The following is a 17,295-nucleotide window of genomic DNA, read 5'->3' as shown; positions in this document are numbered from 1 at the left end:
CCATAATATTCTGGGTTACATTCAAAGGGTTCAGTGAATCTAATTTTTGGGCTAATAAGTTAATATCTCTAGTATTGAATGCTTCCATACATTCATTTTTCATGTCATTTGTCCATTTTGTTTTAAGTTCTTCATATTCAAAGTTATTCATATCATGGGTTTCCTCACTATCTAAATCTAAATGTTCTTCCTTCTGTATTTCCGGTGGACTCATATCACAAGTCTCTTCCAAACGGAATACCATAGAGAGGGCCGAGTGAGTATCGGACAGACACCTATCATATTGCTCAACATTAAAATCCGTAATGCTGCTCATAAGTTTAGGAGAAACAATAAAATAGTCAATACAGCTTTTACCATTAGCTGTGAAACAAAGTGAAATCCCCCACGCCACTATCCCCCCCAAATCTCCCGTTAACTATCTTAACGTTAAGCATTTTACACAGTTCAATTAAGTTACGACCATGGTTATTAGTAATTACATCACTGTTATAGCGATCTGTGCTAAGGCCAAGAGCTTCTAATTCCATTTTGGAGCTAAACAGACATTCATCAATAAAATCATTTAAATCGATATTTTGCAAAGGGTCATTCTCTATATAAAGTCATTAAGTAAGCCTGTTCTTGAGTTAAAATCACCAGCTAATATAATTGGTAACTCATATTTTACATGCAAGTTCATAAGATCATCAGCAATAACATCAAAGATATTAGATGAACAATAAGGTGATCCCTCGTGTGGAATATACAAGGCACAAATAATAATATAATTCTGTGTTTCCCTACAATGAAATCTTACACATAATAAGGAATCAGACACTGTGTCTTCGATCAATGTTACATATTTTTCTCTATCTCTTCTAATTAACATACAGATTCCATGTATACCTCCATACGGAAGAGTAATATCATTTGTTTTTCTTAATAAAATGCGAGTACCCAGGAAACTAGTCATCGTCGATATAATAACATTTGGTTTCAGATAAACAAATAAAATCAAAATCTTGTACAAATATCTCAAGTATACCAAATTTGGCTTTACTGTGTAGTCCATTAATATTCAAAATAGCTATCTTCAGCTCAGAGAATGACTTATATTTTGCATAGTTTTTATCCAAGTTATCTTTGTTGCTATCGATTCCATTTCCACTGTCCTGTCTCGTTTCCGTATCCGTTTCATTTATGAAGGGGTCGCACCTATCCTATGTAAACTGTAGAGTTAGGCCGTGACTGTTCACCTTATCTTCTTTCCATCCTATCTTATGAAGATCCTCAGGGGAATTTACCCTGACTCTTCTACCGTCTCCTCCACTTGCACGTTTTTCTACAGCAAAAATCGTATCATCCAAACTGTATGCCCGAGCAATTCCTTCGTCATTTTTAAGGGCCTGTAGCATTTTGTTTCGAAGTGGTGTAAGATCATCCGTGATGAAAACTTTCGGTCCTTGGCGTCTATGCAGTCCACTTTTGTTTTTCATGAGTAAAAGCTTGTCTTCGCGCCTTACAAACCTTACAATGATTGGTTTGGTCGCTCCTCTGCTCGGCAACCGGTGGGCAATACTTATATCAGCTCTTGTGAAGGCTTTCACAGGTGGTTCCCTATCATCCTCAGGTTTAACAGCCTCGTTCATGATGTTCACAGCTAGTGCGGTTGTATCTTCTTCTTTATCTTCAGGGACACCATGAATTCTAATATTTTCCTTCCTGGAGTACTGCTCGAGAGCATCATGATTATATGCATTTTCTTGTATGTTCTTTTTCATTTTTTCTGTCTCTGGCTGCTTGTTGAAAAGAATAAGGGGGCCTAATGCGTGAACAACAGCAGTGACAATGTCGTTGATGCATTGTTTTGGCATTCCATCTGCTTCTCTGTCTGGGATTCTCTGCATAGCATCATCCACCAAGCCTGTCAGAGAGGCAAGTTCAGGTTTTGGTTCCTCATTGATATGGGCGATTGCAGTCTTCAGAGCTTTAATCAATTCAGATTATTTCATTTTCTTGATATCACCATCTTCTAAATCCTTCACTTCAGCTATTCTATCGAGGGTAGCCATATCGTGAGATTACTTCGCTTAGGAGTGAAAAATATTATTTTCTGTACGTTTTCTATGAATATTTATGTTTGAAAATGGGCTTTAGGTGTCATATTGAGCAGCAGTAAACAACTCGGTTACCATGGCAACCAGGGGAAAAAATCGAAAAGGGAGTATGGTAGTAAAATTTTCTGAGACTCATAAAACGCACAAATAACAAATAGTACTCCACAGATCACTATTGCCACTCAATCCCGGCACTTCAATGGACATGCACAGCAATTATAAAAGCAAAATATCAGCTATATCTCACTTAAATCACACCCAGATCAGGAGCCCTCTTTTGAATTTTATTCTCTTCTGTGGTAGCTCCATCAAGAGCTATCTGTTCCTCAGGTACACCAAACAACACCAGATTTGTCTCCCTCTTCTGTCTGTCTAGTTGTTCAAGAAATAACTGGAGTTGCAAAAGGATTTCTGACTGCTTTTCAATTGTTTCCGTCAACTCTTTTATTTTTGCTCTCGAGTCATTTTCCGATGACGCGATCACACGACGCAGGTCTGCTAACTCACTATCAAATCTAGTTTTTCTTCCTGCCTCGCTCTAGTTGTTATTTCATCTTCATTTGCAGCTAGAGTTGCATCAATCAACTCTTCTTTTGTTATTCTTGTGAACTGATTTTTCTGTAATTTCCGTAAATCCTTTAGACTTTTGTTCTCCATAGCAAAAATTGAGAGGACAATCTACTGAGCTGGGTATCGTCTGCTTAAGTGCCTTTGTGCGCATGCGCGAACTGAAGAAGAAATGAACGTAGTCCTTCTCTATACTTTGTCGACTCACAAATTACACGGCTAATATGGCACACGTTCACTTTTTAACACTTCACTGTCATAGGCACGGCACTCTCATAAATCTTTTATGCTACTGTAAAATCCTCTCTGGTGCGTATATCCAATAAAATAATGGTCAAAGCTGGAGCTGATTTTAAGCTGGACTTATCAATGGCGTTAGAATGACATCAAGACGACAGCAGCGGGAAGCAGGTCCGCGCATGTCACTACAATGACCACTGGACAGCGACTGATTCTGCACACGGCGGGAGAAAAAGCGGTGTTGACACATCTAATTACATTGTTGCCACGATGCATAATGAAATAGTGGTCTCACAATATGTGCAATGGGAAAAGATAAATGGAAACATAAATATCATTCTTCTACGAAATAATATTAAAGCAAATATACATTAATGTTCGTGAACTGTACGTAATGTAATTAGTATACAGCATAACATTAAATATCTATACAGTTTGCATTAGCATATACGAATTATACACTGTTCTAGATAGATTTCAAAATCTATTTAGAAGGTTTTTTCATTACAAAAGCATCAAATTTTCATTCTAAAATACAAAATCACTCAAAATTAGGTCTGAAAACCAAGGGGGTACATATTGAGACCACAGTGTTGGTGACGTTTTGCAATAAATACAGGAGTAGAACGCTTTAGAATTATTTAAAATTCCAATACTGTCACTCTCATGAGTGTCATGAATTTCTTGACAGGGGAGTAAAATCAAATCAAAATAAAATCCACTGAATATGACACTGAAATTAAATTAGAACAAAAATCCTCAGTCCCAACAAAATTAGAATAAAAATCCTTCATTCTGAATTGGGATCTAGTGGGGCCCTAACTACGAGTAAGCATTTTAGAAATTACAATATGACCAAATAAAATGTTCTTAATAGTTTCTCTTCGAAATATATTACCATGGTGGCAATTAATGATTATCAATGACAACACTTCAAGTGATATATATCAGTTCAGTTTTTAATTCGAGATATTTCTTTTTCGTTTCCAGAATGACGGCACGCCGCTTGAAGGATGTCCAGCTTATAATCAAAGTCGGTATTTTCTGTGTTGTTGAAAGTCCTTACGGCTGATAGCATAATTTTCTTAATCATTTTAATATAACAGAATGCAAAAGATACAAACACTAAAAGCACACTAAAACATATCTATATAGAAAAGTGGCATATTATATTTCTATGAAAATCAGATGACACTTAGGCACAAAGTGAGGATTTGTCACAAGGTCTAGGGCAATATTGGAAAATTTCTTTTTTTCCAAAGGAGGGAGGCATTCCGGCTAAATATAATCTTTATTATAATTAAAATTAATTTAGTTATTATTATTAGTATTATTATTAATAATATTATTAGTAGTAGTAGTAGTATTATTGGTATAAATATTTTCACCGGAGGTTTCTGAAAGCTTTTATTGCACAAACTGACTGCATTTGGTGATGGGTTATTCTCTCTTTTTTCTCTACTAAGGGAAACTTATCCTTTCTTATGTTTATGTAAAATATATAAAAGATTTTACTTTGTTATGTTCACAAAGTTTCATTGAGATCTGCATATTAATATTGTGTTTTGAAGTTACTGGAATTAAAGTAATCATTGAAGATGTAGAGATGTCTCATTTTGTGGAAAGTAAGATTCTCATGATCAGTAAAAGATACATCAATATAAAATTTACTCAGTTACAAATAACTTTTATGATTTAATGACAGTTCAAGACCCTCAGTCACTGAAGAAAGTAATATATATGATCTCTTCATGATATTAAATGAATAGTTTTAAGAAGAACATAGATCATTCAGGAATTCTCTTTCATACTAAACCAAATCAAAAAATTTAATGGTCTTCCAACATTTCTTGCCTTCCAGAACCACCAACACCAACTTCAACTAAGAGAACGTCGACTGCTTCAACAACACCTACAACAACTTTAAGAACAACAACAACTCCCACCCCATTACCCACGACATCAAACAAGACAACATCCACTTCAACTTCCATGACTACTATTCCAACTACAATTTCAACTAACACTTCAATTTCCACATTAACAACCACACCAATTACGACACCAACCTCCACTACAACTACTCCAACTACTCCTTCATCTGCCACAACGACCTCACCAACTACTACTACATCTGCCACACCGACCTCACCAACTACTGCTACATCTGACACAACAACCTCACCAACTACTACTACATCACCCAAAACAACCTCACCAACTACTACTACATCTACCACAACAACCTCACCAACTACTGCTACATCTGACACAACAACCTCACCAACTACTACTACATCACCCAAAACAACCTCACCAACTACTACTACATCTTCCACAACAAACTCACCAACTACTGCGACCAATCTGCCAACCAACAACCACCAAATTACTACTACATCACCCAAAAAACAAACTCACCAACTACTACTACATTTACCCACAAACAACCTCCACAACTACTACTTCATGGCACAAACATCACCAACTACTTACTACATCTGACCACAAACAACCTCACCAAACTACTTACTACATCTGCCACCCAAAACAAACCTCAACCAACTACTAGCTTCATCTGCGGGACCCAACAACCTCACCAACTACCTACTTAAAATCCTAGCCACCAACACCTCACCAAATACTACCTACATACACACAACAAACTCACCAACGACTACTACATCTTGCCACCAAAACCTCAACAAACCTTTACAACCAATCACCCACACCAACCTCACAATACCACCACATCTACCACAAACAACCTCACCCAAAACAACCTACTACCTAATGTGCCACAACAACCTTCACCAACTAACTACTACATCTTACCACAAACAACCTCACCAACTACTACTCCATTGCCACAAACAACCTCACCAAACACTACTACATCTTGCAACAAAAACCTTAACCACTACTACCAAAACATCTACCACAACAAACCTCACCAATACTTTACTAATCTGCACCCAAAACAACCTCACCAACTACTAACATCACCCACAACAACCTCACCAACTACTACCACATCTACCACAACAACCTCACCAACTACTACCTAACATCTGACCAACAAACAACCTCACCAATTACTACATCTGCCACAAACAACCTCACCAAAACTACTACTTACAATCTGCACAACACCTCACCAACTACTACCATCAACCCAAACAACAACCTCCCAACCAACTAATACATATACCACACAAACCTCAACCAACTTACTACTACATCTGTTCCTACCAACAACCAAGCTCACCAACTCACTAACTTATTCTACCACAACAACCTCACCAAAAACTACTGCCTAAACAATCTTCCCAACCAAACAACATTCACCAAATACTACATTCCCACAACAAACCTCACCAGTTACTTACCACAATCTTACCACAACAACCTCACAAAACTACTACTACATCTGCCAACAACAACCCACCAACTACTACTAACACTGCCACAACAACCTCACCAACTACTACATCACCCGAAAAAACCTCACCAACTACTACCACATCTACCACAACAACCTCACCAACTACTACTACATCTGCCACAAAACAACCCTCACCAAACACTTACTAAATACATCTACCCAACAACAACCTTACCAACTACTACTACATCTGCCACAACAACCTCACCAACTACTACATCTCCCACAACAACCTCACCAACTACTACCACATCTACCACAACAACCTCACCAACTACTACTACATCTGCCACAACAACCTCACCAACTACTACTACATCTGCCACAACAACCTCACCAACTACTACTACATTCCTGCACCCAACAACCTCAAACAACTACATACCTAACATCTAGCCACAACAACCTCACCAACTACTACTACATCTGCCACAACAACCTCACCAACTACTACTACATCTCCCACAACAACCTCACCAACTACTACTACATCTCCCACAACAACCTCACCAACTACTACTACATCTCCAACTACGACCTCACCAACTAAACCTTACCAATCTGCCACATCAACCATCACAACTACTTACCTACAAATCACCACAACAACCTCACCAAACATACTCATTCCACATATCAACCGCAACCAACTACGACTACACTCCCACAACAACCTCACCAACTACTAATACGACCCATCTAACCAACCAACGACCTCACCAACAACGACGACGACATCCACCCACAAACAAACCTCACCAACTACTACCCTACAAAATCTGTAACCCCCCCCCACAACAAACCTCACCAACTACTACTAATCTGCACAACGACCACCAAATACTACCCTACATCACCCACAACAACCTTCAACCAACTAAACTACACATCTCCCACAACAACCTCAAACACTACTACTAATCACCACAAACAAACCTCCCCAACTACTACTTACATCTCCCACAACAAACCTCACCACTAGACCTTAACATCTCTCCAACCTAACGACCTCACCAAACAATACATCTCCCACAAGAAACTACCAACTACTAAGACCATCTCCAACAAACCAACCTCACCAACTACTTACTACATCCCCTAGCAACAACCAACCTCACCAAAACTACTTACTAATCTGCCACAACAACCTCACCAACTTTACTACTTCATTCTCCCACAAAAAACCCAACAACCTACAAACCAAACATCCTCCCACAACAACCTCACCAACTACTACTACATCTCCCACAACAACCTCACCAACTACTACTACATCTCCCACAACAACCTCACCAACTACTACTACATCTCCCACAACAACCTCACCAACTACTACTACATCTCCAACTACGACCTCACCAACTACTATTACATCTACCACAACAACCTCACCAACTACTACATCTCCCTCAACAACCTCACCAACTACTACATCATCTCCCACAACAACCTCAACACTACTTCCAATCTCCCACAAACAAACCTCACAAATACTTAATAAATCCCCCACAACAACCTCACCAACTACTACATATCCCACAACAACCTCACCAACTACTACTACATCTGCCACAACAACCTCACCAACTACTACTACATCTCCCACAACAACCTCACCAACTACTACTACATCTCCACAACAACCTCACCAACTACTACTACATCTCCCACAACAACCTCACCAACTACTACTACATCTCCCACAACAACCTCACCAACTACTACTACATCTCCACAAACAACATCACCAACTACTACTAATCTCACAACCCTTCAACAAACTACTACCTACATCTCCACAACAACCACACCAACTACGATACATATCCCACAAACACCTCACAATACTTACAAACTCTCCCCAAACAACCCTCACCAATACTACTACATCTCCAACTACGACCTCACCAACTACTATTACATCTACCACAACAACCTCACCAACTACTACATCTCCCTCAACAACCTCACCAACTACTACATCATCTCCCACAACAACCTCACCAACTACTACATCTCCCACAACAACCTCACCAACTACTACTACATCCCCCACAACAACCTCACCAACTACTACATATCCCACAACAACCTCACCAAATACTACATATCCCACAACAACCTCACCAACTACTACTACATCTCCCTTAACGATCTCACCAACTACAATACATCTGACACACACAAACCTCACAACTACTACTTAAATCTGCCACCAACAACTACACCAACTACTCACCACATCTCCACAACAACCCCACAACGTACTACTAACATCGCCAACAACCTCACCAACTACTACTACATCTCCCACAACAACCTCACCAACTACTACCTCATCTGCCACAACAACCTCACCAACTACTAGTACATCTATCACAAAAACCTCACCAACTACTACTACGTCACCCACAACAACCTCACCAACTACTACTACATCTAGCACAACAACCTCACCAACTACTACTACATCTACCACAACAACCTCACCAACTACTACTACGTCACCCACAACAACCTCACCAAAACTACGAACCATATCTCACACAAACAACAGCACCAATACTACTACATCTACAACAACCAACCACAACCAACTACTAGTAAATCTTTCCAACAACAACCTCACCAACTACTACTGCCATATCCCACAACCAACGCCACAACGACTAACTAATCTCCACAACAACCTCACCATAATACTACCACATCACCCACCTCTCTCCCCCCCCAAACCTCACCAACTTACTACTACATCTTGCAACAACACCTCACCAACTACTACTACATCTACCACAACAACCTCACCAACTACTACCACATCTCCCACAACAACCTCACCAACTACTAGTACATCTATCACAACAACCTCACCAACTACTACTACATCACCCACAACAACCTCACCAACTACTACTACATCTACCACAACAACCTCACCAACTACTACTACGTCACCCACAACAACCTCACCAACTACTACTACATCTAGCCACAACAACCTCACCAACTACTACTACATCTACCACAACAACCTCACCAACTACTACTACATCTCCCACAACAACCTCACCAACTACTACTACATCTCCTACAACAACCTCACCAACTACTACTACATCTACCACAACAACCTCACCAATATACTACATCTCCACAACAACCTCACCAACTACTACCACTCCCCACAAACAACTCACAACATACTAGTACATCTATCACAACAACATCACCAACTACTACTACGTCACCCAAAACAACCTCACCAACTACTACTACATATTCCACAACAACCTCACCAACTACTACTACATATACCACAACAACCTCACCAACTACTACTACATCTCCCACAACAACCTCACCAACTACTACTACATCTCCCACAACAACCTCACCAACTACTACTACATCTATCACAACAACCTCACCAACTACTACTACATCACCCACAACAACCTCACCAACTACTAATACATCCCCCACAACAACCTCACCAACTACTACTACATCTACCAATACAACCTCACCAACTACCACTACATCTCCCACAACAACCTCACCAACTACTACCACATCACCCACAACAACCTCACCAACTACTACTACATCTCCCACAACAACCTCACCAACTACTACTACATCTCCCACAACAACCTCACCAACTACTACCACATCTCCCACAACAACCTCACCAACTACTAGTACATCTATCACAACAAACATCCAATAACTAATACACGGTCACCACACAACCTTCACCAAATACTCTACATCTAGCACAACAACCTCACCAACTACTACTATATCTACCACAACAACCTCACACAAAAATACTACTCATCTCCACAAACAAACTCACCAACTACGTAGCACATTATACAACAACCTCACAAAAACTACTACTAAGTCACCCACAACAACCTCACCAACTACTACTACATCTAGCACAAAAACCTCCAAACAACTATAATACATCTCCACAACAACCTCACCAACTACTACTACATCTCCCACAACAACCTCACCAACTACAACTACATCTCCAACTACGACCTCACCAACTACTATTACATCTACCACAACAACCTCACCAACTACTACATATCCCACAACCACCTCACCAACTACTATTACATCTACCACAACAACCTCACCAACTACTATTACATCTACCACAACAACCTCACCAACTACTACTACATCTCCAACAACAACCTCACCAACTATACATATCACCACAAAAACATCACCAAACTATACAACATCTCCCACAACAACCTCACCAAACTACTATAATACTCCACAAACAATCCTCACCAACACTATACCTCTGCCACAACAACCTCAACCACATATTAATGAATATTCCACAACAACCTCACCCACTACTACTACATATCCCACAACAACCTCACCAACTACAACCACATCTCCCACAACAACCTCACCAAATACTACTACATCTCCCACAACAACTTCACCAACTACTACTACATATCCCACAACAACCTCACCAACTACTACTACATATCCCACAACAACCTCACCAACTACTACTACATCTCCCACAACAACCTCACCAACTACTACCACATCTCCCACAACGACCTCACCAACTACTACCACATCTCCCACAATGACCTCGCCAACTACTACCACATTTCCCACAACGACCCCGATAACTACTACCACATCTCCCACAACGACCTCTCAAACTATTACCACATCTCCCACAACGACCTCGCTAACTACTGCTACATATCCCACAACAACCTCACAAACTACTACCACATCTCCCACAACAACCTCGCCAACTACTACTACATCTCCCACAACAACCTCACCAACTACTACCACATCTCCCACAACAACCTCACCAACTACTACTACATATCCCACAACAACCTCACCAACTACTACCACATCTCCCACAACAACCTCACCAACTACTACTACATCTCCCACAACAACCTCACCAACTACTACTACATATCCCAACAACACCTCTACTCGAAACCTGACTAACTTACAATCTCCAACAACAAACTCACGCAACTTACTACCACAGTTCCCACAACGACTCACAACTACCTACCAACTCTTCCCCAACAATTACTTCGGCCAACCTACCTAAAAATTTCCACAATCAACCCGATAACTACTTACCTGCATCTCCCACCCAACCGAACCTCTCAAAACCTAATTACCGACATCCTCCCACATTACGACTCGCTAAACTACTGCTTAACCCATATCCCACAACAACCTCACCAACTACTACCACATCTCCCACAACAACCTCACCAACTACTACTACATCTCCCACAACAACCTCACCAACTACTACCACATCTCCCACAACAACCTCACCAACTACTACCACATCTCCCACAACAACATCACCAACTACTTCACTAGCGTACTTACATCTCCCACAACTAACTCACCAACTGTATACAAGTCTCCCCCAACAACCTCACAAAACTATACTACATCTTTCCACAACAACCTCACCAACTACTACCACATCTCCCACAACAACCTCACCAACTACTACTACATCTCCTACAACGACCTCACCAACTACTACTACATCTCCTACAACAACCTCACCAACTACTACCACATCTCCCACAACAACTTCACCAACTACTACCACATCTCCCACAACAACCTCAACAACACTCTACATATGGCCACAACACTCCTAACTACTACCACATCTCACACAACAATCCTCACCAACTTACAACTACAATCTCCCCACAAAACCTCGACAACCACTACTTACATCTGCCAAATACGACCTCACCCAACTACTATTACATCTACCGACAACAACTCACCAACTACTACCACTCCTCAAAAGACCCACCACTACTGACAGTCATCTGCCACAACAACCTCACCAACTACTACTACATCTCCCACAACAAAAAACCCCACACACTACTACCAACTCGTCCCACACAACCTCACCCACTAACTACCAACATCTCCCACACAACCTCACAAACTACTACCTACATATCCAACAACATACCTCCCACCTACTACTATCTCCCACACACACCTCACCACTACTACCACACATCTTCCACAACACTCCCAACTACTACCAACATCCCCACTCACCTTCGAATTGTCCGCCGGCCTTCTCCTGACCGTTAAACAATCAACCTCACCAACTACTATACTAATCCGCGACAACTTCCAACCGGAATAACAACCTAACCAACTAACTACTTACAATCTCCCTGTCACAACAAACCTCACCAACTACTATCACAGTCTCCCACAACCACCTCTCCCAACTACTAACTCCAAAGAAAGATAACCTACAAGAAACCCAATACTAATCTGACAAACAACCCTTTACCACTACTACTAACATCTGCCACAAACAAACTTCACCAACTACCTACTACTACATTGCCACACAAGACAACAACCTTCCAACTACTACTTAGACTAACTCTGCCACAACACCCCCCAGCTACGTACTCAACTACTAACATCTGTCTAGCCACACTACACCTCACCAACTTAGCTACTACTATCATCTCCACAACAACCTCAACCACGACTACTACTATACATCTCCCACAACATGCACCTCCCACCTACTTATACTACTACATCTGCCCCAATACCCTCAACCAACTTCTACTTACAGCACCCCACGAACCAACCTCACCACTACTGCTGCATCTTACCACAACAACCTCACCACACTACTACAGCTACCACAACAGAACCTCCCCACTACTCATACATCACCCACAAAACAACCTCACCAACTGCTACTAACATCTACCAAAAAACCTCTACCAACTTTACCTACTAACAATCCTGCCACCGAACAACCTAAAACCAACTAACTACTACATCTTCCCACAACAACCCTCACCAACTGATACTTACATCTACGCACAACAACCTCACTGTACTCACTAATACCCAACATCTAGCCACACAACCTCACCAACTACTACTACATCTTGCCACCCAACCTCACAACTATACTCTTCATCTTCCACAACAACCTCACCAACTACTACTTACTGCTCCCACACACTCTCCAACTACCCTGCCATATCCCACAACAACCTCACCAACTACTACCACATCTCCCACAACAACCTCACCAACTACTACCACATCTCCCACAACAACCTCACCAACTACTACCACATCTCCTACAACGACCTCACCAACTACTACCACATCTCCTACAACGACCTCACCAACTACTACTACATCTCCCACAACAACCTCACCAACTACTACTACATCTCCCACAACGACCTCACCAACTACTACCACATCTTCCACTACATCTACCACAACAACCTCACCAACTACTACTACATCTGCCACAACAACCTCACCAACTACTACTTCATCTTCCACAACAACCTCACCAACTACTACTACATCTCCCACAACAACCTCACCAACTACTACTACATATCCCACAACAACCTCACCAACTACTACCACATCTCCCACAACAACCTCACCAACTACTACCACATCTCCCACAACAACCTCACCAACTACTACCACATCTCCTACAACGACCTCACCAACTACTACCACATCTACAACGACCTCACCAACTACCACTACATCTACAACAACCTCACCAACTACTACTAAATATCCCACAACGACCTCACCAACTACTACCACATCTCCACAACAACCTCACCAACTACTACCACATCTTCCACAATAACCTCACCAACTACTACCACATCTCCCACAATAACCTCATCATCTACTACCACTTCTCCTACAACGACCTCACCAACTACAACCACATCTCCCACAACAACCTCACCAACTACTACCACATCTCCCACAACAACCTCACAAACTACTACCACATCTCCTACAACGGCCTCACCAACTACTACTACATCTACAACAAACTCACCAACTACTACTACATATCCCACAACGAACTCACCAACTACTACCACATCTCCCACAACAACCTCACCAACTACTACCACATCTCCCACAACAACCTCACCAACTACTACCACATCTCCCACAACAACCTCACCAACTACTACTACATCTCCCACAACGACCTCACCAACTACTACCACATCTCCCACAACAACCTCACCAACTACTACTACATATCCCACAACGACCTCACCAACTACTACTACATCTCCCACAACAACCTCACCAACTACTACCACATCTCCCACAACAACCTCACCAACTACTACCACATCTCCCACAACAACCTCACCAACTACTACTACATATTCCACAACAACCTCACCAACTACTACTACATCTCCCACAACAACCTCACCAACTACTACTACATATCCCATAACAACCTCACCAAATACTACCACATCTCCCACAACAACCGCACCAACTACTTCTACATATCCCTCAACAACCTCACCAACTACTACTACATATCCAACAACAACCCTCACCAAAGACTGTACCTACCAATATCAACATAACCAAACCTCCCAACCAAACTACGACTCTATCTCCCCAACACGGACCTCACCAACTACTACCACATCTCCCACAACGACCTCACCAACTACTACTACATATCACACAACAACCTCACCAAACAAACTACTACCATTCCCTCCGAACGCACCCTCGACCGACCTCAGCTACCAACAATAACCGCCCACAATACGAACCTACCGAACATAGCCTCACTCAACCCGCGCAATGATACCCGACAGCGCCCAACCCTCAACCGCAACCTAACTGACTGACATCTCCCCCCACAACGAACCTGCACCAACGAACTACCTACCATCTCCCACAACGCCTGCACCAACTACTACCACATAGCCTTCCCACAAACAACCCGTCACCAACCGTACTACCACCATCGCCCACAACAACTCCTCACCAAAAACAATACCTACATAGCCCAACGCAACCCTCACCAAACTACTACAGATCCCAACAACAACCTCACCAACTACTCACCTCAGTCGCCCACAAAACCGCAACCTCAAACCTAATACATTCTCCCACAACTGACCCACCAACGTAATACCAACATCCTAACCACAAGACCTCACCAACTACTACCTACAGATCTCCCACAACAACTCACAACTCAAACTCACTACAGTCTCCCATAACGACCTCAACCAACGAACTAACCACAAGCTTCCCCACAACAACCTCCCAACAACTATAATACCAGATCCCAAACCGAACCCTCACCAAACTACTACGATATCTAAGCCCAACAACCAACCTCACCAACAACTAGACCACATATTCCCCACAAACAACCCCCCAATACTACCCACAAGGCGCCCACCTTCACCAACTACTCACCAGCGAACTACCCTGAATAGTCCAAACCAAACCGTCACCAACTACTACTACATCTCCCACAACCGGAACCTCACCAACTACTACTTACATTCCCATAAACAACCTCCCAAACTACCTACCAACAATCCTCCCACCAAAAACCTCACAACTACACTACCGGTACCATAACAACCTCCCACAACAACCTCGCGACCGTACTACATATGCCAACAAAAACATCTCCCAACTACTAAACCCACCAGCTCACCTCAACCTCCAATACCTTCCTAACCAACAACCTCCCACCAACAACTCACAACTACTACCAATCTCCCTACCAACGAACCTCACCAACTACTACGTACAATCTCCCACAAAAAACCAAAAAACCTCACCAACTAGCTACCACATACTTCCCACAACAACCAATCACCAACTACTTAACTACATAGCCTACCACAACAACCTCACCAACTACTATACTACATAGCCTCCTAACAACGATGCACCAACTACTACCAAAACATCTCCTACAACGAACCTCACCCAACTACTACTACTCTCCCCAAAACAACACCCCAACCTACCTACCCACATCTCCCACAAACAACCCTCCAAACCTAACTACACACCTCACACATACCACAGCCAACCTAACTACTACATCCCTAAACAACGCCTCACCCACCTAAACTCTAACCACATCCTCCTCAACGACCTCACCACTACTAACTACCATCCTCGCAACAACAACCTCACCGCAACTCTACAACATCTCCCACGCAACCTTCCCAAACCAAATACCCTACTGCATCTCCTACAACGACCCTCACCAAGTACTGCCACAACTCTAACCAAACGACCTCACCAACTACTTACTAACATCATCCCCAACAACCAACCTGCACCCAACTACACCACATTCCACAACAACCTCACCAACTACTACCCACAATCTCCCAACGAACCAACCTCACCAACTACTAACCTACATCCTCCCTACAACGAAACCTCCCCAACAAATTACTAACTACATCTCCCTACAACGAACCTTCACCAACTACTACTACATCTTCCCACAACAACCATCACCAACTAACTACCACATCTCCCACAATAACCTCCCACCAACTAACCTACCACCTCTTCCCCAACACCTCACCAACTGCTACCACATCTCCCACAACAACCCTCACCAACTTACTACCTACATCTCCAACAACGAACCTCACCAACACTACATATCCTACCACAACAACTCACCACTATACCTACAATGACCTACACCGACCTCACCAACTGCTACCATATCTACCTCAACGACCTTCCAACCAACTACCCCTACTCAATCTCCCACAACAACCCTCACCAACCACTACCACATTACTCCCCAAAAACAACCGCACCAACTACTACCAAAATCTCCCCAACAACCTCACCACTACTACTACCCAAATCTCCTACTCGCATCAACCAACTACTACCTCATCTCCTACAACGCCTCACCACTATACCCTACAATCTCCCAACCAACAACTCACCAAAACTACTAACCACATCTCCCACAACAACCACTCGCCAACCTACTACTACATCTGCCCCTACAAC

The 17,295-nt window shown here is 42.2% G+C and overlaps 2 protein-coding genes across 2 annotated transcripts; both read left to right on the top strand.

Annotated features, from left to right (window-relative positions):
• The first annotated feature begins 5,699 nt into the window (after positions 1-5,699).
• On the top strand, positions 5,700-14,016 carry LOC135205000 (mucin-2-like). Its single transcript, XM_064235230.1, has 7 exons — positions 5,700-5,877; positions 6,170-6,707; positions 8,720-9,201; positions 10,329-11,343; positions 11,633-11,766; positions 11,857-12,049; positions 13,326-14,016. The coding sequence occupies exons 1-7, from the start codon at positions 5,700-5,702 to the stop codon at positions 14,014-14,016; spliced, it is 3,231 nt and encodes a 1,076-aa protein (XP_064091300.1).
• A 1,065-nt stretch (positions 14,017-15,081) lies between these two features.
• Positions 15,082-16,717, top strand: LOC135204999 (mucin-2-like). Its single transcript, XM_064235229.1, has 3 exons — positions 15,082-15,111; positions 15,460-15,867; positions 16,178-16,717. Exons 1-3 carry the CDS (start codon positions 15,082-15,084, stop codon positions 16,715-16,717), a joined length of 978 nt encoding a protein of 325 aa, XP_064091299.1.
• The last annotated feature ends 578 nt before the right edge of the window (positions 16,718-17,295 follow it).

The sequence above is a fragment of the Macrobrachium nipponense genome, chromosome 48 (genome assembly GCF_015104395.2).
Source record: "Macrobrachium nipponense isolate FS-2020 chromosome 48, ASM1510439v2, whole genome shotgun sequence".
Taxonomy (NCBI): domain Eukaryota; kingdom Metazoa; phylum Arthropoda; class Malacostraca; order Decapoda; family Palaemonidae; genus Macrobrachium; species Macrobrachium nipponense.
Note: the sequence above shows the minus strand (reverse complement) of the source record. Positions and strands in the feature narration are given on the sequence as shown.